Source organism: Triticum urartu, chromosome 5 (assembly GCF_003073215.2).
Source record: "Triticum urartu cultivar G1812 chromosome 5, Tu2.1, whole genome shotgun sequence".
Lineage (NCBI taxonomy): Eukaryota > Viridiplantae > Streptophyta > Magnoliopsida > Poales > Poaceae > Triticum > Triticum urartu.
The window spans coordinates 38,441,493-38,466,300 of record NC_053026.1 but is presented as its reverse complement, the minus strand read 5'-3'; the positions used below and the strand labels follow the sequence as shown (position 1 = coordinate 38,466,300).

Here is a 24,808-nt window from a genome sequence, read left to right as displayed (position 1 = left end):
TACACTCTAAAATATGTCTATATATCCGTATGTGATAGTTAATTTAAAATCTCTAAAAAAATTATTTAAGACGGAGGGAGTAGTTCCCTATTGTTTTCCAGTCGCGACAGAAACGTAGCTTAACTTGGACAGGAAAGAAGAAGATGGGAAATCCAGAAATTTGAGAAGGATGGATGCACAAGCCTCCTCAGCGATCGCGATTCTGGACCGTTGGATCGTGTGGCTTGATGAGTCTTGGGCCGTCGGATCGAGCCCTGGAACGACCTCGTCCGTCAGATAAAAAATAGTTACTGCTGAAATGAACAGTTTCACCTCGACTGTGCCACCGCGCGTAAATAGCCTGCCCCGCCGGGGGCATTTTCGTCATTTCACTTGCACGGGGTATAAAAGGGCCGGCCCGCGAGGAGATGACCTAGCCGGCTCCCCTACCCCTCCCGCGCGCCTCCCCTCCCTCTCTCTCGTTCCCCTCCCCTCCCCTCACCTCCCCTCCCGCACGCCTCCTCTCCTCCCGCCCACATCGCCGCCGCCGCCGCCACCCGCCTCCCCGCGCCGTCGGCGGCCAGATCCACCGCAGCAAAGCCCCCCCTACACAAAAGCGGAGGGAGGACGAGGAGCACCACGGCGGCGGCAGCGGGGAGGAGCAGCAGCAGGGCAAGGCGGCGGCCAGTGGGCGCCCGCCCTCCCCGTCTGCGAGCTGGTCCCCGGGCACGGCGGCGGCTCCCGAGCCCTCCTGCTCCGACCCCGCGGAGTACTCGAGTCTGGAGGGGCAGCAGACGATGGTGGGCGCTTGCGCCGCCACCATCTCGTTCGTCCTGCCCGCCCGACCCCCGACGCTCACTTCCCCGGCGTCGTCGTCGTCGTCCACAACCACCGCCGCCGCGCCCCCACCCTCTCCCCATCGCTGCAGGGCCCCACCTTCTCCCAATCCCCTCACCCTTCTCTCCCGTGGCCAGTGGATTCGCCCCTCGCGGGATCGATTCTTGTGTTTGTATTTGTTGGATTGCTTGCTTATGTCTAATGAAGAGAGTATATGTCCTGCTGTATACCTAGAACTCTTATGTTTGGTTAATTATTTTGATTTAGTTCCTTAGGTTAATATAATTTTATTGTTGTTTTTTTACAGATGTTTCATTTTACCTAGGGATAAAAAGTGCAATATAAAGGTTCATTAAACAAACTGAACTTATATATGATCATTTAGGTGCTGAATTTGTCTATCTGAACTTTATTGGTACTGAAATTATCTCATATAAAGTAAGTGATTCATTTCCCCTCGAGTGGATAAACATATAGTGGAAGAAGGGCTTCTATGTCATACCCATGCCTTCATATTTAGTTCCATGCTAAAGGATCACTAAATCTCGGCTCCTCCATTGTTTTTATTATCAAACTAGAGGGCTTCATAAATATTGTATATATGTCTTACCAAGACATTTTCTAAGTAAAATAGTGAGTTCAAATTGTTTTTTCTGTAACCTTTGATAGAAGGATCCACACATGTTTTGTTTTCTACGTGTATATTTGTGCTACCAAGATTGCATTATATTTTTCCGAGTCCAGAGAGATGGACCTTGCTCATGATGGCAGTCAGTGTTATGTTTACTTGATAATCCTTAATTTTCCAAATCACAGCTTTGTGTACTACTGTTATACACACACTTCCAAAAGAAATATCAGATTTTGTTCTTTCTTCTTTTAAAATTAAATATGCTTGAATTTCCTTTTGTCGATTTCTAAACTCACCTTCCTGATAGTTTCCATACATGCATATACCCTTTTTGGTCATTATAGAAATATATTGTTTTAACGATGCCTGTTAGCTATATATGTCAGAATGTAACTAATTAATTTTACTTCTCGCGAAGTATATTTCTTTTGTTTCAATAAGAATTATGCCCAACTCGATATTTAAAGGTGCATTTGTCTAATTTTCTTTATTTCAAAACTGCATATGCAGGAGAGGCTCACACTAAGGGAGGGCTAAATTGTGAGATATCCTTGTTTGGTCCTTTCCATATACCTACAAGGCATGAATCAAGAGGGCATGGTTTATCATTGAACTGAATGCTTCCATGGAACTTTGGTTTCAGGTGATAACATGAATATATACTTTTTATGGTTTGGCTAGATGGTCCTTCTAGATTTTGTCTGATTGTGTACAAGTAGTCGGGTTATAATTACCAAAACTTACTATTTTCGACCGTGGCTGTTACTACCTTAAACAACGCTGATTTTCTTTTAGTACTACAGTTGTTGCCCACTGCCGCCACGTCCGTCCAGCTAGCGCGCCACATCTGCCACTTCTCCTCCACGGTGTTTAACATAGGTAGCACGTGGGTTGTGCCTATGTGAGCCATGACGGTGCTGCCCGCACCCCTGCCTCATTCGTGAGCATCACCAAGCACTAGGAGTCTAGGACTGACATGTAACTGGAGTATTGAGTACTGAGTTTCAATACACCACGTCGATTAACCTCTGTCCAAGGCGAACATGAGAATGATACTCTAGATATGGTCCCACTTATTCTGGTTCACAAAATGCAGTAGGTAAGGAATTCATTTATATTTTCCATTACATTTGGTCATAAGATTTTACTTTGCTTTGCCAGGAGAGTTTCACTTCATGTAGCGGCGTGGATGTCTGGGGAAGTGGTTCCTCGCCGGCTGGATGGCGTTCAGGCGCAACCCCGGCGCCCATTGATTACTGGCTCGGCTACAACCTCCCTCGGTGATCTCCTACTTCCTCCTGCTCCTCAATTTCTGTTTGGGGAATTCTTCAATTGATAAATTGAAATGACTGCTGGTTAGGTAATTAGTTCACTAAAAAGATAGGCCATTGTTGTTTAATATAGTTTTTGGTCTCATTAACAACACACGTTGGTGTCAAGACGAGCGACATGGCCTGTTATGATCAACAACTTCTGAGTCATAGGATTTGATGCATTATTCTGTGTGAAAAGGGGCAATGAATGCGTGAATTAAGTTTTTTTGGTTTGAAGCAACTAGCAATTTCTATGTATAACTATACTAATAGATGAGAGCATGTGTGCATATGTGGTTTTCAAGGAGAATTATGTGACCGTGGCGTTCGTGCTCGTCGGCGGGACGGTGCAAGGCGCAACTCCGACGCGGTCGCGTGGTGGATGTGCGGTGTAGGAAGCGGTTCCTTGTCGGTTGGACGGCGTTCACGCGCAACCCCGGCGTGCAGTGAGTACTGCCTTGGCTACAACCTCCCTCGGTGAGCTCCATCTTCCTCCTCCTCTGCTTTGGCTACTGTATGGGACATGGCCATCCAGAGATAAGAATAGAAGCTCTCATTTTGGCTCCTCAGCGATTTGGGCTCCTGGCCGTTGGATCTGCGCGCTTGATGCGATCCGAGCCATCGGATCGAGCCCTGGAACGACCTTGTCCGTCGGATAAAAAATAGTTACTGCTGGAATGAACAGTTTCACCTCGACCGTGCCACCGCGCGTAAATAGCCTGCCCCGCTGGGGGCATTCTCGCCATTTCGCTTTGTCTGTGGCTGGCGTTCATGCTAGGGCGATGATGATTAACTGTGGCTGGAATAAGTGTGCCTTTGAGCAATCAAGGCACCTGTGGGTATCAAGTTGGATCCTCCCTGTTGTCTCTAGAATCCTTTTTGATCCTGTGATACCTATTGATCTGTCCTTGGATGGTCATTCTTGTTGAGTGATAACCCGGGCAGCTCCATTGTGTAAATAGATTGATCTGGCGATAAGAGATGATGGGGATAGGTTATATGATCGAGAAAAGGCGAATCTGAGCCCACTATGCAATAAAACTGCAGCTACCTCCCCTAATGTGTGTAGTATTGAAGGCAAAAGAGAACTTTTAATGTCTTGCTACTTTAAAATTCCAAAAAGGTGCATTCTTCCTTTGCTGGTTACTGATTCTTCATCTTAAGGTGACCCTATTTATATAGTGATTCTATCCATCTGATTTGAACTAGGAGAGGGCCACTGATTCTTGATCTTAAAGTGACCCCATTTTTCTATGCCTCATGCTCATGCTGCTCTATGTTCCCTTTTAAAGATTCTTGCTTGCATTTTGGGTTGGTTTTCTGCTCTATGTTCCCTTTTAGCATTTCTTTCCACTGTTGCTGCATTCCCTTTTTTGTATATTACATGTTCTTTTTGTATCTCATTCTGCATGTAACATAACTAAATAATACATTGAGATGAAAGGTTATATATGATATCATTGAGAGGAGCAGGCCAACATCCCTACCTCCCTCTTCAACTCCCACCCAACACAATTGTGGTGAGCCCCCCCTCTCATTCTGGTTAACTGCAGCTCATCCATGGTTTTGTTTTGGACCATCTAAATTCTGGTTAACTGCAGCTCATCCATGGTTGTACCTTTTCCTCTTTTTTCCCTTGCAGGTTGGTCCGCTGTCTACAGGTGCTCGTTATTCTGGCCAGTTTGTCATGCTCTGTCTTCAACCACCTCTTTGCAGGTTGTCCCCTTCTCCCCCTCTCTTCTATGCTTTCCAGGCCTAGGCTTACATTTCTTCCTGTATGAAGCTGCTGTTAGATTGTGTTTGGACAATGGATGTATGTGCTTTTTGTCCTCTTATTCGTAGAAGCCTAGCACCTAAATTATTGTTCCCTGCTTGTATTTTTGTGCTTGCTTGGCATTCAGAAATGGGGATTTTTGTCACTTCTCTAGATCCTGGTAGGACCTATGCTTTCTTGTACCTTTCTGCTGTGTCCTAGAAGTAGCCTAATGATTTGTTTGTTGGAAGTGATCGCATGTGTCGCGCTGGTGGGGCTACCAAACTAACCAATATCGTTCTAGATATGATTTATAGAAAATGTTCATTGGCCTGTAGCTGAAGTAGTATGCTGTCAGGAAGATATTCACTTGCCTTAAGCACCTAATGTTACTGAAAGCTATATATATTCACAGCTATATATATTGTCATCACCTAGCTATACACAGGTGCTGAAAGCTATATATATTGCTATCTACAGACTGTGTATCATAAATTTTTGTTTTACATAGATTTTTCGTTTCCTGATGTTATGTCAGATGGTTCAATTGATATTTCAGTTTTAGGAGAAATTGCTCTCAGCTTCTTCCAAGTTGAATTTGTCTAAAAAGCGAGTGCCATGTTTCTCAGATGGCCACTAGAAAATGTTTTCTCTGCAATCCCAATTGTTGTTGGTTTTATTCTTCCTGATTCTTTCAGAATTTATTCTTAAGGTAGTTAATTGTTTTCTTGTTGCTACGTTTTGGTCAGGACGGCCTGCCACCTCTCTTGTTGTCTAGGTCACCGCGACGCTCAGTGGTGACAAGCTCCAGTTGGGGATGGTAGTCCGTGGGCAAGGCAGGGCATCAATGCCGTCGACCCCTCCGTCCCACGCCACCTGAGAGGTATTTGGATCCTTACCTCACGAGGATGTGGTGTCCTTTAACTTGTGGTTGCCTCTGAGACGCTAAGAGATGATGCAGCTGATTAAACTAATCAAGGCACCAAAATTTTGACCATAGATCATCTCTGTTTCTAAATTACAGAGTACCTCGCCTGGATCCAGAGGTGAAGTTACAGTGAACTCATGTAGTCAAGGTACGAACCCTACCCCTCTCCCTCCTGACGGAGCTCTCCTCACGCCTTTTCGTGTTTCCCTTGCTCGGACATCGCTTGATTTTTGGAGCATCAAGGAACTTGTGTGATTCTTGGCAGAGACCTAAATCTGTAAGGAATATCAGTGATGATGATTTCTCTTGCCTTATGTAAATATATTCAGTTAGTTCATCTGAGACCATTACAATTTATAAATTTTGGGAGTGAAATTGACGGCTTCAATCTTTAATTAGTTTTCATTTTCCCCTTAATTTGAGTCTTAGATACATTGCTTTGGATCTACCATGTTTACTTCGATTATAAGAGATGCGTCTTTGCCGTTTTTTTATCTATTCCCCTTAATTTAAGTCTTAGATACATTGCTTTGGATCTATCTGTGTATGTTTGCAGCGCTAGAACAAGTATGTTCAGTGACCATTTAGAACAAACGCCATTTTTCATGCGACATTATATATTTATGGGGCAGTGATATCTAAACACCATTTTCCAAAGGATTTTTCACTTGGTTTCTACAGATGGGGATCTTTATGGGTCCATTATATATTTATATCAAGTTTACAGTAGTTTTGTTGTGAAATGAGCTTTGAGATGTCATTGATGTATATATTTTCAACGTATTTTTTAACCGTGACGTTTATCTTGGTCTATATGTAAATTTTTATTTATTGAAATTACTTTAGGTGATTGGTTGATGCACAGTCCTGAGCAAACAAACCTTACTCACCCCCTTCTCTGTAAATCATTGTATGCAGGTTGTCGGCACATCATCTAACAAAGTCACCTCCAGTGATCCTTATGTTGACAAGCAGCTAGACCCAAGGTTACTCTCTGAACATGTCTGTTTATGATTTATTATTCTCTAAGTTCCACATGATTAGTCTGCAGAAAAAGCATGGCCGCCGGCACAATGGTCTACTATAAAATATATTACTATACCATAGTAGAAACAAATAGATTGGTTATCCTGTGTTACCATTATGCCTTGCTTTTAGTATATTGTAAATCTTGCTTTGTACCGAATCTTTATGCAAATCGATTATCCTGGGCTACCACTGTGCCATTCTCTTGGAATGTAATGAATCTTGGTGCAAATCAGTTATCCTGTCAAATCTTGATGCTTTTTTACTTAACCACTATTATTATAAATATGCATTCTGTTGAACCAGCTCCTTCTATGAGAGACGCTTGACCATTGCCTTACACAGGCACTACGCATTGCGCTTTCTGATGTAAATCACTTCCTGGACAGGCGGCACACATCCTGATGCAAATCAGTTCCTGGACAACCAACTTGAGATCAATTATCCGGTAGGTTGACTATACCTTGGTTTTAGTAGTCTTTAATGTTTTTTCTCTATACTTATGACTACAATTTCTAACTTAGCTTAATAGCCCTTCTGGGCTCAGCTGTATTAAAAAATATGGCTTACAATCGTTGTTCTGGATTATGTTGTCCCTTTTGCGTTGTCGGATGCTTTACCTTGGCAGCATGGTTTAAATTCCTTGCTTTCTCCATGTGAAGTTTCCAAAAAGCTTCTCTATTTAAGGAACCAATTTTGCTCTTTGATGTTGCATCGACCAATGCTCAGTACCTAATATAACTAAAAGTCGGTTACCGGGTCAATACACCTTATAAAAGTTATGAATGGGCAATATGTGGCCATCTAGAGTAGAATTTGGTTTATTGATTGATACAAGGGTCAAATTAGTCTTTTCTCAAGGTATTCACCACTGTTTTGTTTTTAGGCTTATTTGCCAGATTTTTTTAGGATCTCCGTGTCAAGGTGGGGATATATCAAAGTAATGCCATGTTCTAATTATAAATGAAGAGAAAGTTAAGAACTTAGTAATTACATAGTAATCATGGCTAGAGCATAGAGGTCAGAGATGTACAAATGATTTATTAAAAAAATTGTATTTGCAACAGCACACTGGATCACATCCGGTATGCATTTTTGTAGAATATAAGTCAGTTTAGAACTTTTTACCACGACAACTAGAGTAAATCCATCGTATATATTCAGTAGCGTATATATTTAGATATTCCTGATGCTGCATAAGCATGCTTCAGTTCGCCTGGGAGCACAAGCTGCTGTCGTATATATACATGTATTTCTTGGTTCTAACAAGATGCATGCCAATCTTAGAATATATAGTAAGTACCTATCCTGAAATTTATGACTCACGTGAGGTGCCTATCTGTAGATAACTATCGTACTTGCATAGCTGGTTGATTTATTTGATTATAATCAAACCGAACTATAGTAATTTTAAGATCGTGGTTATTCAAATGAAAAATGATCAAAGAAATACATGTGCAGAGTCACATCTCTTGAGATCATGATTAGGCATGCAATTACTCCTTCAAATTATTGTGATATTGTATTGCTCTTTAGTCTAATATAAATTATGTAATGTGGTGCTCCACCTCCTTTTCTCTTCTTGTCAGGACATATACTCTGTCGAATTGCTCAGGCAGGCAACGCGCGCCACATCTATTCACAGACTTGCTCTGCTGCTTTGTAGCCCGGCTGATTCTATACTCTTGATCGTCCTCATGGCATCTGTCAACTCTATTGTGAATCTTCTCTTTACCTTAAGGTTGTACTCGCTGTGCTAGAATGATCAGATGTAATAGTAAATACATCTTTCCTTTTTACAAGGTTCAGATCATAAGGAATGTCATGTCCTGTGAACAAAGTTCAGTATGTTGTCTATCAAATATATTCTTGTTTCTTGTGATGCTCCAGTTCAGATAATCATTAGTGCATATTTTGGCTGATATTTCTACTACAGGGCACTTGGTGGCGATGTAAAAGTGTTGGATGGGTTGGGTTTCTTGTTGTTGACTATTATAGGCTTTTTTCTGTGTAACTTAAGAAGTGTTTACATATTTTTAAAATATTACCATAATTTTGAAATCTGTTCACATGTGTCCGCACATCTGTATCTCGCTCCTATTATATTCTCACTGCATGTTATCCTGTATGATTGCATATGCTAAATCTGGGTTAATACTGACCTAGCATTACCCGTTTGATTAAAACGTTAGGACCGGCACCCTCGCGTCAAGGCGCGAACCCGATAGATAGGCCCATTGCTTGCATGATGATAGATAGGCCCATTGCTTGCATGATGATAAATTTTGCCCACAAGAATGTCCTAACAAATCTTATCTTTGATTGCAGCTAAAAGAGAGCTGACTAGGCCCACCTGGGAAAGCAGGTAAGCACATTCGTGTCTGGTGTGTCAGATCTGCTAAATTGAACTCTTGCACTTCAAGATAGATTTCCATGTATTATTACTTTTGACTGACAGCGAGTTCATAAATTGTTGGTCTGTAGTGATAATACTCTTAGATTATTTCAGCCTTATTGATTTGAATGCTGAAATATCTTTCTGACCCTATAAAAAAATATTGTTTTGTGTAAATAATGCATCGCATATTTTTTACTGTTGGCGAATGAATTATTTATGTATAGTTACTACCAAATTATCATAATAATAAATCTATCACTCACTCCAATGATTGCACTTATATGATATGTTTGATACTTCCTATATACCCCGAAAGAAAAAATAGCTGATGTTCCGCTCCCTGCAGGCCTGCACTTGCGTCATGCCCTTTCCTCTCCCTGCCGCCTCGCCTCTCTCCCTGCCTGCTCGTTGCCCCAGTCATCTCTGATGGTGCTCCTAGATGTGCTATACATCACCTCCTCACCTCCTTGGCTACTTCGGTGCCCATGGCTTTCGTGCTCGTCGGCGGGATGGTGCAAGGCGCAACTCCGACGTGGTTCCTCACTGGTTGGATGTCGTTTAGGCGCAACCCTGGTGCCCTCTGAGTACTGCCTCGGCTACAACCTCCCTCTGTGAGCTCCATCTTCCCCTGCTCTGCTTCGGCTACTATATGGGACATGGCCAGGGCTATGGTGATCAGCTATGGCTGATATAGGCATGCTCTCAAGCAGTCGAGGCACTTGTGGGTATTAATTTGGATCCTCCCTCGTTTCTTTGAGCTGTTTTGATCACGTTCTTATTTTAGTGGCTCTGTCCTTGGATTGCCATTTCTAATGAGTGATAACCAGGGCAGTTAAACCCTCGTAAGAACATATTGATCCGGTGGTCCATCCAGAAATCCAGAAATAAGTCCATCCAGAAATAAGAATAGAAGCTCCTCAGGCCGCTCCTCAGCGATTTGGGATTCCTGGCCGTCGGATCTGGTTGCTTGATGGATCTTGGGCCGTCGGATTGACCCCTATAATGACCTTGTCCGTCAGATAAAAAACAATTACTGCGGGAATGAATAGTTACTCCCAAAATGAGATATCTCGTGCCACCGCGTTTGAATCACGTGCCCCATCGGCCGGAAGCCATTCTTGCTAGGGCGATGATGATTAGCCGTGGGTATCAAGTTCGGTCCTCCCTCTTGTCTCTAGAATCCTTTTTGATCCTGTGATACTTATTGTTCTGTCCTTTGGATGGTCATTCTTATTGAGTGATAACCAGGGCAGCTCCATTGTATAAACAGATTGATCTGGTGATAACAGATGATGGGGGTAGATTATATGATCGGGGAAAGGCAAATCTGAGCCCATATGCATTGAACCCTGAACCCTTTTTATTCGCACGTACCCCACTGGTTGGAAGCCATCCGTGCTAGGGCGATGATGATTCGCTGTGGTTGAAATAAGTGTGCCTTTGAGCAAACAAGGCACCTGTGGGTATCAAGTTGGGTCCTCCCTCTTGTCTCTAGAATCCTTTTTGATCATGTGATACTTATTGTTCTGTCCTTGGATGGTCATTCTTGTTGAGTGATAACCAGGGCAGCTCCACTGTATAAACAGATTAATGTGGTGACAAGAGATGGCGGGGGTAGATTATATGATCGAGGAAAGGCAAATCTGAGCCCACTATGCATTGAACCCTGAACCCTTTTTATCTGTATTTAAAGGTGTTGCTTATTTATGCTCCAGTGTTTATAGCCATCTTATGTGAATATTTCTTCTCTCTCATACCTTTATTGCATATAAGTTGTTCTTGACTTTTATTGTTTGTTGTTGGTCCTTGATTTCATCTGGTTAAGAGTAAGCAAGTTGTCGGTTCAATGGCTTGTTTTAATTTGTTGATAAACCAGCAGAAACCATGGTGTCATGTTTCTAATAACAGCATCTTTAGGCTGGTTAATGTTTGTATTGGATCCCACTACCTTTTATTTCGCTTGTTTCTTACCATCTTCCTTGCTTCTCTGGCTGTTTCACGGTTGGGACGGTGGCGTGGCGTTGGGGCTGTCTTGCGGGTCGGGCGGAGAGGGAGCACACCGAGTGGGCTTCTAAGATGGCTGAGGTGATTATTTGATCCCTTGTTTGTCTTTCCCTTTGAGATGTGTATGTGCTCATCAAGGGCTTTGTTGTTTTTTAGGGATTTGTCTAGGGTTTCCTGGTTAATCCATTCTGATTTTGGTCTGCTCATGCTCTTGGCTTCCGGACCGTGGTGCTCAAGGTGGTCTGGCTGTCGCTGCCGCTGCCGCCCCTGCTCGACGATGCTGCACCCCTGCTCGATCACTTTATAAAAATAGCGTATGCAGAAGTGAAAACGAGTCAAACAGATGATCAGTGCCTCGGTCCTTCAGTACTTGAGGTATGTGTTGACTGTATTAATGTTGTTATGTTTTTAGTGGCCAATATTTCTGACGAGTGTATAAACCCACAGTTGACCATGGTCCGGATATGAGTTTAATTGGTGTCTAAGATAATTAGTAGCATGATTTTATAAAGCTCCAGTTCCATGGTTCTGAGCACTTGTGTTTAATTGGAATCACTTGTTATTATAGAACTATGTTGTTGACTATAGTTCCATGTAGCTTGAGTATTTATCTGTACTTGAAGTCTACAAGTGTTTTCTTAAGTATACCAGAACCACCTGACCGAGGATAATTAATTTCATAACTATTAAGTAAACTGAATTGAGCATTTCTTAGATTTTTTGGTTTAGAGCTTTTATTGTCTCTTTGGTAATATGTTGGAGTTTACTTTTCCTGTGGCATACGTTTATTTTGGAAGTTATTTGCATGTATACTGGTAGGCGGTTGTCTACGTGCCCCCTTATAGCTGCTTATTATCTATAAGTGGTGAATATTATTTTCCTGAGTTTAATTGTATGTATCAAGCCGCTTGGTGGAAAGACTTCCTATTGTATCTTGACATGTGAATTGAATGTTGTGGTTATATTAACATCGCTCTTTGTTTGTTGTCTACTTCTTTATTTCCCTTTGGATGGGCGCTCATGTCGGCGTGGGGCACAGCGGCCTCCGAGGGAGCCGAGCCGGCGGATGTGGAGGCTGCCGAGCGGCGGTGCTCGCGTGAAGGAGGAATATGATGATGCGTGGAGTGGCGTGGGGTACCAACCATCTACATCGAGTGGCGGTGCTCGCGTGAAGGATGATTTCGTGTTAGTCCCCCTATCCCGATCTGGATTTTATGGATATTTCAAAAAAAGTTCTTGTTAGGGATTTAAGTTTTTAACATTTAACATGCTCTCATGTAAGGTAGTAGCACTCTCTCGGCTGTGGCTGCACGTTCAACTGGCCAGTCAAGGAGCTCCAGCAAGCAGGCCCGCCTACTCTCCTTTCCCCTGAGCTCTTGCAACTACACAAATCATCTTCCTGGTATTTTCTCACTTTTGATTCACAGACTATGTACTGTAGTTAGTTCTGGTGATTATCAATTGATATAAGACCACTGTACGTGCATATCTCAGACTTGAGAAGAATGCACATAGCCTTGCTGAGAACATAATATTGTTTCGATAATTATCTTGTTTGTGCGCTTGTTTTGATAAAACACATGGGTTATAGAGGAATTGAAACATGTTACATTGAAATCAGAGAGCATGTCGTTGTTGCTTAATTCCGCTAATCGTGGCTGTCACTGTATACCTTGAGATTCAGGTAGAAGCAATAGAATCCAAGAAAAAAAAATACCTACCTGCATGTGTTTCTTAGAGAGTTTGTCTTCTTCATACCTCACCATTCTTGATATATATGGTCATCTCTGTTCTGGATATCACACTCGACGGCCTCTCTTCATGGCACAAAACTGAAACTACGCCATGAATGTATTTATTCAGTGAAATAGCTGATTCCAATCATTCATCAACTAGCTTTGTTTTAATCACAACAATAAGTCATGATATCTTGAAATTGCCTGATTGGTGATTATACATTTTATATGATGTTTTTCACCTGCAAGCTCTGCACTTCTTTCCTTTCAACTTCATCTCTCTTACTTTATTTCATGAATATATTCCTCTTCTCATTCCATCATTCAGTCTGTTTGCAACAAAATCCTGATTCATAGTCTGTTTTTTTAAATGCTTGGTACATCCTAAACAAAATCCTGATTAAACGATAGGCTTGGCATATCTTTTTTGTCACTATGGTTGCTTTTATCCGCAACTGATTTCTCTGATTCCTTTCCCATGCTGTAATGCAATTGTTTTGGGCAATTTCCCAAGGCCTTATGTTTTATGTTATTGGGAACTACAGGACACCCAGCAAGTGTTTAGGATCCCACACACGGCAGTTCTTGGCATGCTCCTGGCACACCTTGGACTATCACCGGCTCAGTATGAATGCGTTGTTCATGAGGACGGCAAGACCCATGTTGTAAATTGTCTGTAAGCGACGTGTTGCCGTATCTTCTATGCCTAAAACATCTGTAAGCGACGTTTTGTCGTATCTTCTATGCCTAAACGTCTACATTATGCCTAAAACTTAAAGTTGTCTATGCATAGTTGTAAATTGTCTTTAAGCGACGTGTTGTCGTATCTTCTTTGTCTAAGATATTTGGTGCTACCTATTGTGAAACATGCTTTCTATGTTCATGCATTGTTAAGTAGCTTCTTATTATGTGCATACAAATGTTTGGACCGGCACCTCGCGCCATGGCGCGATCCTGATCTAGTAAAGAAGATTTCAGCGAGGAAAGCATACACACTAGCTAGCTAGGACGGATGGGATGGGATGGGAGAGGGGATCGACGACGACGGTGACTGGTTTCGATCGGATGGGATGGGACGCGCCCGTTTCCCTTCCCTGGCTGGCCTGGCTAGCTTGGCAGGGCAGCAGCAAAAGCCACAGCGCAGCAGAGTGACGTGTCGAGCAGCGAGAGGGAGTCGATGAACAAGCAAAGCATGCGTAGATGGTCTCGTACGTCTCAGCAGGGCATGGCACTGACGTTGGACAGAGGAATTCACCGGGAAGCTTCGTCGGGGGAGCCCATCACGCGCACACATGCACATATGCTCATTTCAATTTGCTGCGGCCATTTTCAACTAGCGCGTGCGATTTCCACGAGCATACCCATGCATCCATGCACCAGTCTTAGGCCAACTCCACCGCGCGACCTTAAATGGACATCCGTTTTGTCCGGTTTTTGTCCTTCTGGGTAAGGATTTGGGGTCGTGTCCGGCCCTGTCCTGGGATGCGGCGGCCGTGCGGCCAGCGCGCGGACGCATCCTTTTGCCCCATCCTGTCCGTCAGTGCCAAGAATTGGCCAAATTTGCATTAAAACTAGTTTCGAACCCAAATATTTGTCTGAAAATTAAAATAGTTTTACAACCCAATTGAAATTGTTTTTAATAAAATAGTTTTACAACCAAATCGAAATTGTCTTGACTGAACATAAAATAGACAAATGCATCTATTGGTTGCCAACGTGCTCCCACACATGCTCAACCAAGTCATTTTGAAGATTCACATGAGTGTGCCAATCACGCATCTCACGGTGGAATTGGGCAAACTGTTCAAATGTGGCCGGGTCTTGGTGCAGGGGATCAATATTTTCACCTTGATAATCAAATCCTTGGTCGAAGATACTCTCATCAGGCTCGTCCTCGACGATCATGTTGTGCATGATCACACAAGCAGTCATCACCTCCCAAAGCTTCCCTTCATCCCATGACAGTGCAGGATTTCGAACGATACCCCACCGGGATTGAAGCACACCAAAAGCACGTTCCACATCCTTTCTAACACTCTCTTGCATTTGGGCAAATCTCTTTCTCTTCTCACTTTGGGGTTTCGAGATTGTCTTCACAAAAGTTGACCACTGAGGATATATACCATCTGCTAGATAGTATCCCTTGTTGTACTGGTGGCCGTTGATCTCAAAGTTGACAGGTGGGGGGTGGCCTTCTGCAAGCCTCGCGAAGACTGGAGAACGCTGCAGCACATTGATATCATTGTGAGAACCTGCCATGCCGAAGAAAGAATGTCATATCCAAAGATCTTGTGATGCCACCGCTTCTAATATGACAGTGCACCCGTTAACATGCCCCTTGTACTGGCCCTGCCAAGCAAATGGACAGTTCTTCCACTCCCAGTGCATACAATCTATGCTGCCAAGCATACCTGGAAATCCTCTAGCTGCGTTGGTCGCCAACAATCTCTCTGTATCAGCGGCAGTTGGCTGCCTCAAGTACTCTGGCCCAAAGACCTCGATCACAGCCTGGCAAAACTTGTACATTGACATCAGACATGTTGTCTCACTCATACGCACATACTCATCCACCAGATCGCCTGGAATTCCATATGCAAGCATGCGGATGGCCACGGTGCATTTCTGGTACGAGGAGAATCCAAGCTTGCCAAGGGCATCCGTCTTACACTCTAAGTATGGGTCATGAGCAACCACTCCCTCTCGGATACGATTGAACAAATGCCTTGCCATACGAAAACGGCGACGGAATTTATCTGGCCTGAAGAGCGGGGTGTTGGCAAAGTAATCTGCATAGAGCAGGGCATGGCCTCTCTCCCTGTTGCGGTTCAGGTTGGGAGCACGGCCAGGGACTGACCCCCTGTACCGAGGAAGCTGCCGTTGAATATGGTCGTGAACGACCAGTGCAGCCACCACAAGATCGTCATCATCCGACGACGAATCGTCCGATGAACAAAGGAAGTGATGGAAGAAAAACTCGTCTCCACTGTCCATACCTTTGTTGGCAAAAGGTCGAACACCTTGCGGTCGTGGTGGCGAAGAGGCCGCGATGATCACCTCGACGCAGCAGGGTGGTTGCCGGCCGGCTACAGGCCGCTCTGGAGCTCTCGTCGGAATCTGCCTCGGCCGCCGTGGTACGTCGCCGGCAGTTGTGTCCGCTCTGCCACCGGCAAGGACGGCCACGGCCAAACCTCCTCCGATCGACGAACAAAACTACGGCGGAAGCGCGGGCGTGGTCAAGTGGTTTGGTATGGACGGCGGGGGGGGGGGGGGGGGGGCTGCGCGGTGAGGAGGCGGCCGGAGAATAACGGCGGCGCCGGCGGCGGGGCGGGGCGGGGAGAAAGGGCGAAGCGTTGGGAGCGGAGGGACTGCTAGTGTCCCCGACAGGCGGGCCAGGGGAGGACAAGCGCGCACGTCCCGCCCGTCCGCGCGCTATCCGTTTCACCCCAAAACCGGCGCAAGTTTGGGCCAGGGATGGGTCGAAAGCGGACACTAAGCGGACAAAAGTCCGTTTGCTCCCGCGCGCTGGGCCGCCTTTTTTGTCCCTTTTACCCCAAACGGACGGGGGTGGACAGGATAGGGTCGCGCGGTGGAGTTGGCCTTAACGACGGGGTGGGGTGCCTCATCAATCATTTAAGCCAACTCCAGCCATCGCTTTCAAACAGACATCTATTTTGTCTTAATTTTGTTTGTTTGGATCGGGCAAACGGACGCCCATGTCTGGTTTTGGCCTTCTGCTGCTAGCGCAACCAACCGGGTGGTCACATCGCAAATTGTCTGGTTTGGACTTAAAAAAAAGTCAGCCTCATATTTAAAGACATCCAATAAACTTAATTACATAGCACAATAAAATTAAAACCGCTCAAACAAGTAGGGGCCACACATTAAACTTCACATAAAAAGATAAACTTGCCGGCACCGTCGTGGTCGTCCTCTATGCGCTGTCGTCCTACTCTTCATCGTCCTCGATGAGGTCGATGTACGGTGGTGGCTGCCAGAGGTGGGCAGGCGGCCCCTGCAGCGACTACATGGCCGGAGGTGCCTGCACAACCTGTTCATGTGGTAGGGACGGCGACTACGCCTCGGTGCCCACCCACGAGGGCGGCACTGGCACGTAATCCGGCGTGCACGACACCGTGTCCGTCCACGCCCACCTCTGCCCCACCATTGCCGCAAACCGTGGGTCGATGGCATCCTCCTCTTTGACCACCTCCTCCTTGACCGACTCATCCTTGACGGCCTCCAACTCCGGGAGGATGGCGACGTCTCCTGGGAGGAGAGGGCCATCATCTCCTCCAACCCCTCCCACTAGGCCTCGTCGTGGTCGTGGACAGAGTCCTCAAGAACACGCCGCACGAGCTCCTCCTCCTCCTCGGCCGTCATGGGAGGTGGTGGTGGCGGACACGACGCGGTGACGGCGTCGGGCCCCCACGGAGGCGCGTACGACCGCGCGGCTGGGGCGGGCTGACAGCGCGCGAGCGGCTGTCTTAGCGCGCTCGTGGCGGGCTACCAGCGAAGTAGGACTACTGCCGCAAGTCGTGCTTTTCCTGAACCACATATCCCACAGGGGTGAATCCACGACGTACCCGGAGTCATGGAGGAGGTCGGGGGGCAGGCGGGCGCGGCGGCGGTTGATCTCCTCACGGCGAGTGCGGCCGCCGACTTGGATTCGAAGAATGGCCACGCGGTCCGCCCAGAGGTGCCCGTCGCTCCCCGGCAGCGGCGTGCGCATCCCCAATACCGCTTGCAGATCTCGGCCTTCACACACGGTCGTACGTGAGTCGTGGCCGGCGGCGGCATGAAGTCGAACGTCATAGGAGTTGGAGGAGGGGTGGAGCGGCTGCGGTTGCGGCCGATCGAGGACCCGGCCTCGCGGTTGTGCTTCCGTTACCGGAGATCAGTGCAGGCCCATGGCCGCTAGTGGCAAAGTGGAGGAGGCTAGGTGGAGGCCGGAGGCTAGGTTTTGAGCATGTCGGAGATCGAGGAGGCATGCGTCACCGACAGTGGAAGTCCGTGGACTCGACGGTATGGACTACTACATTAAAAACGATGTGGACCGTTCGGCCGACGGGCTGACAGGCAGGTCCGCCCACGCGTGGTCCTTAAATGCGGGCGGTGGGAGGTAGGAGGGAGGCCGACAGGCGTACCCGAGGCGGACGAGGAGCAGGAGCATGGACGTCCGGTTGTTGTCTGCCAGGACGCATACCGGGCCGGCGAAAGTTTGCACTAGAAACAGGGCGAGCCAGATGCCAAACGGATAAAATTTACGGTTGGGGTCACGCATTGGGCCGTCGCATTTGTTCGTTGGGGTCCAAACAGATTCGTGCGGACCAAATGGGGTCGCGCGTTGGCCTTATGGCATTTTTTGCTGAATCGTTTGTTTCTTCTAAATATCTTTGTCAACCTTAACTTTGAGTTACATTCCGTATTATGATTTATCTTTGCTGTGAATGGTTGGCGGGGCTTCAAAGGTTTGGATGCTCATCTTGACTCTTATTATCTACTGAAAAATCGTGTAAAAAGGTGATAATGATTTATGGCATGCCTCCATCATGGTATAAAGTGGCGAGCCATCATTTGCTTCCCAACAAAGCATGCTTTCAAGGCATTGTCTTTACTGAGCTTAATTTTCAGTCTTTTCATAACATTTTATAATTTCTACACAAGGACAATAAACCAAAGTCATTCTCTATTATTTTTTCTTCTTTGTGTTTACTTTGTTCGGAAAGAGACCGACTCCTCTGCAGGATTAGCTCTGCCTTAAAATTTTAACAATTTGGACGATCCTGCACCACCCACGCTAGTTGCTTTAACAAAGTGAGTTGATCAATTCTTAAACTCTTTTGAACACACGGAAGATCCTAGCATATTAGTTCCCCACATGCTCACATCTCAAATGATCATGCCTCTAACCTAGTTTTGCTGGGACCACTAAACTTTGTTTAGCGCCAATTGAGGCTCACAGAATGTATGACATAATGAGATCATTAGCGTAATTTTAACCATTAAATTAATGTAGCTTGCGCACAAATTCAGATCAGGGTACATATGGACATCAAGTTGTAAATATGTTTTATAATTCATCTAATGGAGTTATGGCTTAGGAAATCAAATGAAGATTGCCTCCTTAAATGGGATAATAACGCTTAATTGGGGTTATCCACTAAATGTGCATGTGTCCCTACATGTGCTAACCCGATGGCGGATAGACAAGATAAACAGGTCAGCACCGAAGCTCGCAATTCCCACATCTCAATGATGTATGTCATGGTGCGCCATGCACGACGCGCCTTCAGGGCACTTTGATGGTGGTCGTGTCGAGTTGTGTCACAGTTCCTACTACACCGCAAACTATATCCCCACTTAAGGCACATATCCCCACTTGAATTTGGGCCTTAAGTTTAGGATGAACACAACGCAAACTATGCAGAGGCATATTTATGATTATTGTGTGTGATGGCATATTGAATGCAACAAACACAATTCGCCAAAGGAGAGATGCAAATGGGCACGAATAAATATGATTAATGGTTAATGATTAAAGGAGAGATGCAACCTCAACTTAAATTGACATGTTGGGGCTCTAAAGGTCAGCATGGTCAGCTTGACCCTTGTGATTTACTCAAAAACCTGTCAAAGGAAGAAAGAAGGTGATGGCGATTGATGACATTGCCATCACCAAGACATAAAGTGGTGAGCCATCATGTGCTTCCCAAAAAACACGTGCTTTCAAGGCATTATCATGAGCGAGCTTATATTTTTTTAATCTTTTCACAAGTTCTGATAATTTCTAGGCGAGGACAATAAACCTAAGTCATTCTATTTATTTTGTCCGAGAAGACATTGGCTCCCCTGCAAGAATTATCTTTGCTCTAAAGGTAACAATCCAGGTGTTGTTGTAAACCCTAACCCTAAACGCTAAAAACCATAAAGCCTTGCTTTAACAAAGTGATATGGTCATTGCATAATCTCTTGTGAACACATGGGAAATGCAGCATCTAACAATAAAAAATATATCAAGATCCTAGCATAGTAATCCGTCACATGCTCACATATCAAATTACCATGCCTCTATACTATTTTTGCTACAACAACTAATTTATCTTTAGCACCAAGTTAACCTTGGAGAATCTGTGACATAATTAGATCGTCAACCCAAGTTGAACCATTAAATTAATGCAGTTTGTGCCAATTCATATCAGGATACATATGCGCATCAAAGTGTTTATAATTGATCAAGTGGAATTCTGGCATAGGAAATCAAGTGAAAATTGGCTCCTAAAATGGGATAACAACGCTAACTACCATGATGCATCGGATGTGCACTTGTCCCCTCGACACAATGCGCTACCCTGATGGCGGACATACAAGATAAACTTGTCATCACCGAAAGCTCGCAAATGCCCACGTCTCATTGATATACAATACTTTTTTTACATCTGCTAATTCTTCTGTAGATGCCAGTTCCGGGGCCATCAACTTCTGAATCAGATCTTGTTCCAAACGCAGGTAGTGTTGTAGGCAAGCTCTGAATTTTAGACTAGAGAGCACACTGCAGATACCCCTCCTATCCTATCTCAGTTCTTAAAATTCAGCCAGGGGACTACAACTAGAAGCAACATATCAAGATGGCCAAACTAAAGGGCATGGATTTTTCCTAACTCTATGCGCGCACAACTGAAATCGTTGACGCTCATCAAGCCTGATGTCCAATCAACGTGAGCCACCATAGTGTCAGCCATGCAACACATGGTACAGTCCTTTATATTCTTTGTCACAGCATGCAACATTCATCACGTTTTGACACGACAATACTAGACTGCAATACTTTTTAGTTGGGCGACTAACCTACGTAGATGCTAATTAAGATCTCACATTCATAATTAATATTCTGGGGATTTCTTTTTTTCACACACCACGAACTAACAATCACACTATGTATATAAAGTTCTTCTATTTTTTATGGCAAAGTTCATACACTGTGTTAGCAAAGTTCTTTGGCTCCAGATAAAATTTATAGCAAAGTTCTTTAATATTTCTAACAAAGTGCAGACCCACTATCTATAAAGTTCTTCATTGTTTCAAAAAAAATGTGTTTCAAATGTATCCAAACCTGATCTTGTTCTAAAGGGCTTGGCGCCACGAGTTCAAATATGTATAAAGTTAGGAAAACGCAATTTTGGTTTGAAAGATAAGAATCATCTAAATTGTCAAAACAAAATGAAAAGTGATTGAATTAGAGGGGAGAGGGAAGATAGGGTAGGCATGCATGTGGCAGTGTGTGTGCAGAGAGAGACGGGAAAGGAACATGTGCATGCAAGGGGCACGCATCCACATGAAGAAGCGACGTCAGGGATTCACGTTGTCGACGTCAGGGATTCACGTTGTGCGCGCAAAGCGTTAGGATTCACCATATTGCAAACTAAACAAGCACAAACTACAAATGCATGCATCTATCTATCTATTTTTTATGTCCCAGCAGCGACCAGATATTTAGTACAGCAGCGACCACAGCATCAGTTCAAATTGCACGAACGAGACCGTGCCTGTTCTGTTATCCAAATAAAAAACACCAGTTCAAATTTAAACTAAAACCACATCATGTATTTCCGAACCGGGGTAATTAATATAATAATAGTAGATATATTGTATCAGCACGTAGCAGCAATAATGTCACCAACATTAGTCATACGGAAGCTGGAATGCTGGATATAATTAACGTCCTGATGTCTGGATGTCTGATCATCATACTGCATATAAAATTAAGGTGGATGTTACATCGAAGACGACCCTAATCCAGGGTAACCATATATTCTAACTAGTAGAGTACAAGATCCAGTTCTGCGCATGCTGATTTACACAAATTAACACTACACTACTAGTACAGCTGAAGTAATCAGCTGCCCTGCTCATCAGTCATCAGTCATCACTCATCAGTCCAATTAACACTGAACTACACTAGTACGTACTAGATTCACACATAATCATCAGCCAGTCCTCAACTCCTCACGAGCTGATCCTCTGCAGGTGCAGCTAGATGGACTAATCGGCTCATCAGTCAGTCAGTCCACCTCCCTGAAGGAGCCCCAGGAAGTAGACGAGGTCGCCGCCCGCGAAGAGGACGATGCTCGCGGGGCCGAAGATCTTGCTGAAGAGGAATCCTGCGCCGGCGGCGAGGAGGAGGCGGAAGACGACGGCGTACATGTAGTGGCCGACGATGGTGACCGCGAGCGCGAGGTGGGCGAGGGCGCGGCGGCCGCACGGGAGCAGCAGCGCCAGCGCCGCGGCGGCAGCCTGGAGCACGGCGCAGCACAGCATCCCGAACCAGAGGGCACCCACCTCCGCGTTCTGCGCGTCCGTCAACGCCACCACGCATTGCAGGACGAACACCATGGCGCATGTTCAATCGACCGGAGGTTCGGAAAGTCTGTATGCAAGCAAGGGGTCGTAGTCACGTGACGTACCTCGCTGCAGCTGACGTCGTAGCGGACGAGCGCGTAGGCGAACGCCAAGGAGACGAACGGGAAGCAGGCAGTGACGAGCGCCCAGTCCATGGCCCGCTGGACGGCAGCCGGGATCGGCTTCTTGGCGTCCATGGTCTGTGAACAAGCAAGCGTGCGGTGAAGAAGAAAGATTTCGACGAGAAAAGCACAGATCCGTCGAGCGAACGGCGAGACGGAGGGGGAGGGGATGGAGACTTACCGTCGCTCGTCGGTGATCGCCGAAGGGGTGGTGTTGGAGGCTTGGAGCTGTGGCGTGGACTGTGGAGTGTGGAGCTGTGGTGTGGGGCTGTTTAAGAGCCGGGGCGCAGAGCAAAGCAACACCGCGTGGGCGCCCACCACGACGTGTGGAGCAGCCACACACAGACAGGAGCTAGCATGTGATGATCTCAGTCTGTGGCTGGCAATGCAATAGGATGCACAATTTCCTTTCACTGGCATGGCAGATGCACAAATGTGCGACTGAAGCTCATCACACACACATGACATATTAGGGCATCTTCAACCGCGCCCCCAACAGGCCTCCCCAGGTAACTTTTTCGGCGCTGGCGCCGAAAAAACGGCCCAGTCGCGCCCCCAGGACGCCGAAAATCGCCAGTTCGGACCTTTTTTCCGCCCGGCGGTCACAGGCCGAACCCGGCGCGCTGGGGAGCCGTTGGGGGCTCCGGCGCTAGGGAAAAGCACGCCTGGCCCACAGCGACAGGGGAAAAGTCAAGGTTCTCTTCCCCCGACTCGCCTCGCACCCCCCGCGCTCTCGGCCACCACTAGCTATATCCTGGCGACGGCCGCCGCCCTACTCCGCTAGATAGCCATTCCCCGCCGGAAAATAGCAGCGCTTCGCCGCGGCAGCCCCTCCCACAGCAGTTGGGCGTTTCAGGCCGCCGTTTCCGGCCGCGGAGGCGCGATTTAACGGCGGGTACACGCCCACCGAGCGCAAGGTGTTCGGCGTTTTGCCTGTCTCGGCGATGGACTCGGATGAGGAGGAAGAGCTCGCCGCGCTGCTGGAGGAGGAAGCCGCGGCCGACGTCCAGGAAGAAGAGCATCTGATGGTGCTCGCCGCCCTCGCCCAGCTACTGGCGAGCAATGAAAAGCCACGGCGAGGTGGCTCGGCGCCGGGGCTGGTGAAAGCAAAGAACCGGCATCGTCTGCAAGGCTACTGCATGCTCTACTCCGACTACTTCGCCGATGCTCCACTTCATGGCGAGAGAACATTTCGGTGCCGTTATCGGATGAGCCGAAAGCTCTTCCTCAGGATTGTGAATTTCATCAGGGAGTTCGACAACTACTTCAAGTGCAAGATGGAATGCACTGGCGCTTTGGATTCACCTCCATCCAGAAGTGCACGACAGCGATGAGGATGCTTGCATATGGAGCTCCCAGTGATTCACTCGACGACTATGGGCGCATGGCCGAGTCCACCAGCATAGAGTGTTTCTACAAGTTCTGTCGGGCAGTGGTGGCAGTGTTTGGTCCACAATACTTGAGAACACCCAATGCGGAAGACATTGCTCGGATCCTAGCCCAGAATGCAGCAAGAGGATTTCCTGGGATGCTTGGAAGCATCGACTGCATGCATTGGAAATGGAAGAACTGCCCATTTGGTTGGCAGGGGATGTACAAAGGCGCCAAAGGCGGTTGCAGTGTGGTGCTTGAGGCGGTAGCCACACAAGACCTCTGGATTTGGCACTCCTTCTTTGGTATGCCAGGAACTCACAATGACATCAACGTGCTGCAGTGCTCTCCTGTTTTTGCTAAGCTCGTTGAGGGCCATTCTCCTCCGGTGAACTTCGAGATCAATGGGCACAAATACAACAAGGGGTACTATCTAGCTGACGGCATCTATCCGAGATGGTCGACATTTGTGAAGACGATCTCAAACCCTGTGGCAGGAGGCAAGAACGCCTGGTTTGCGAAGCTTCAGGAGGCTTGCAGGAAGGATGTCGAGCGGGCATTTGGTGTTCTCCAATCTCGATTCGCTGTTGTTCGGTACCCCGCTCAGACCTGGTCGAAAGATCAAATGTAGGAGATCATGACTTGTTGTGTCATCTTGCACAACATGATCATCGAGAGCGAGCAAGAAGACCCAGTGTTTGACACTGAACCATACTACAGGCAGGGTCCTCTAGCCGAAGTTGATCACCAGCTACCGGCAACTTGGACTGCCTATCTCAGTATGCGTCAGGAGATCCGAGACCCACAGGTGCATCATCAACTGCAGAAAGATCTGATTGAGCACCTATGGAGGCTCAAGGGGAACGCCGCGTGATGAAATACGAGTTTTTATTTGTTGAACTATATAATTTGTATTGAACTATTTGTTGTTGTAGTATTTTGTTGAAGTATTTGATTTTTCTGTGATGAAATATGTGATAAGAAATAATTGTGTTGACAATTGAACGCCGAGACACGGCGAAACCACGCCGAATATGGGCCTATTCTCGCCCATATGGGCCGTTTATTCGCCGAAATTGGGCTGCAAAGTAGGCTAATTTCGGCGCCTGGGGGTGAGCTGGGGGTGACGACTGGACGCAAAACCGCCCCCAGCGCCGAGTGTATCGCCGGCTCGCCCCCGGAGGGCGATTTTTATGCGGCCCGGGGGGGGGGGGGGCAACGGCTGGAGATGCCCTTACATTCAGTAAAAAGATAGCTAGCTCATTCTAGCTGCGCGGTCATTTTTAACCGGTGTGATTTCTAGTAGCACACGCA

The 24,808-nt window shown here is 46.3% G+C and overlaps 1 protein-coding gene across 1 annotated transcript; it reads right to left on the bottom strand.

The window, feature by feature from the left end:
• Positions 1–21,305: 21,305 nt before the first annotated feature.
• LOC125555558 lies at positions 21,306–22,427 on the bottom strand. Its single transcript, XM_048718467.1, has 3 exons — positions 22,305–22,427; positions 22,067–22,201; positions 21,306–21,950 (listed from the first exon to the last, which is right to left on the bottom strand). The coding sequence occupies exons 2-3, from the start codon at positions 22,196–22,198 to the stop codon at positions 21,657–21,659; spliced, it is 426 nt and encodes a 141-aa protein (XP_048574424.1). The 5' UTR covers positions 22,199–22,201; positions 22,305–22,427; the 3' UTR covers positions 21,306–21,656.
• Between the last annotated feature and the right edge of the window lie 2,381 nt (positions 22,428–24,808).

Bases quoted from the DNA above. Each gene is read 5' to 3' on its own strand.
- LOC125555558 (XM_048718467.1), bottom strand. From the start codon at position 22,198: ATGGACGCCAAGAAGCCGATCCCGGCTGCCGTCCAGCGGGCCATGGAC. The intron at 21,951-22,066 runs GTACGTCACGTG...ACGGACGCGCAG, and splicing joins ACGACGTCAGCTGCAGCGAG to AACGCGGAGGTGGGTGCCCT.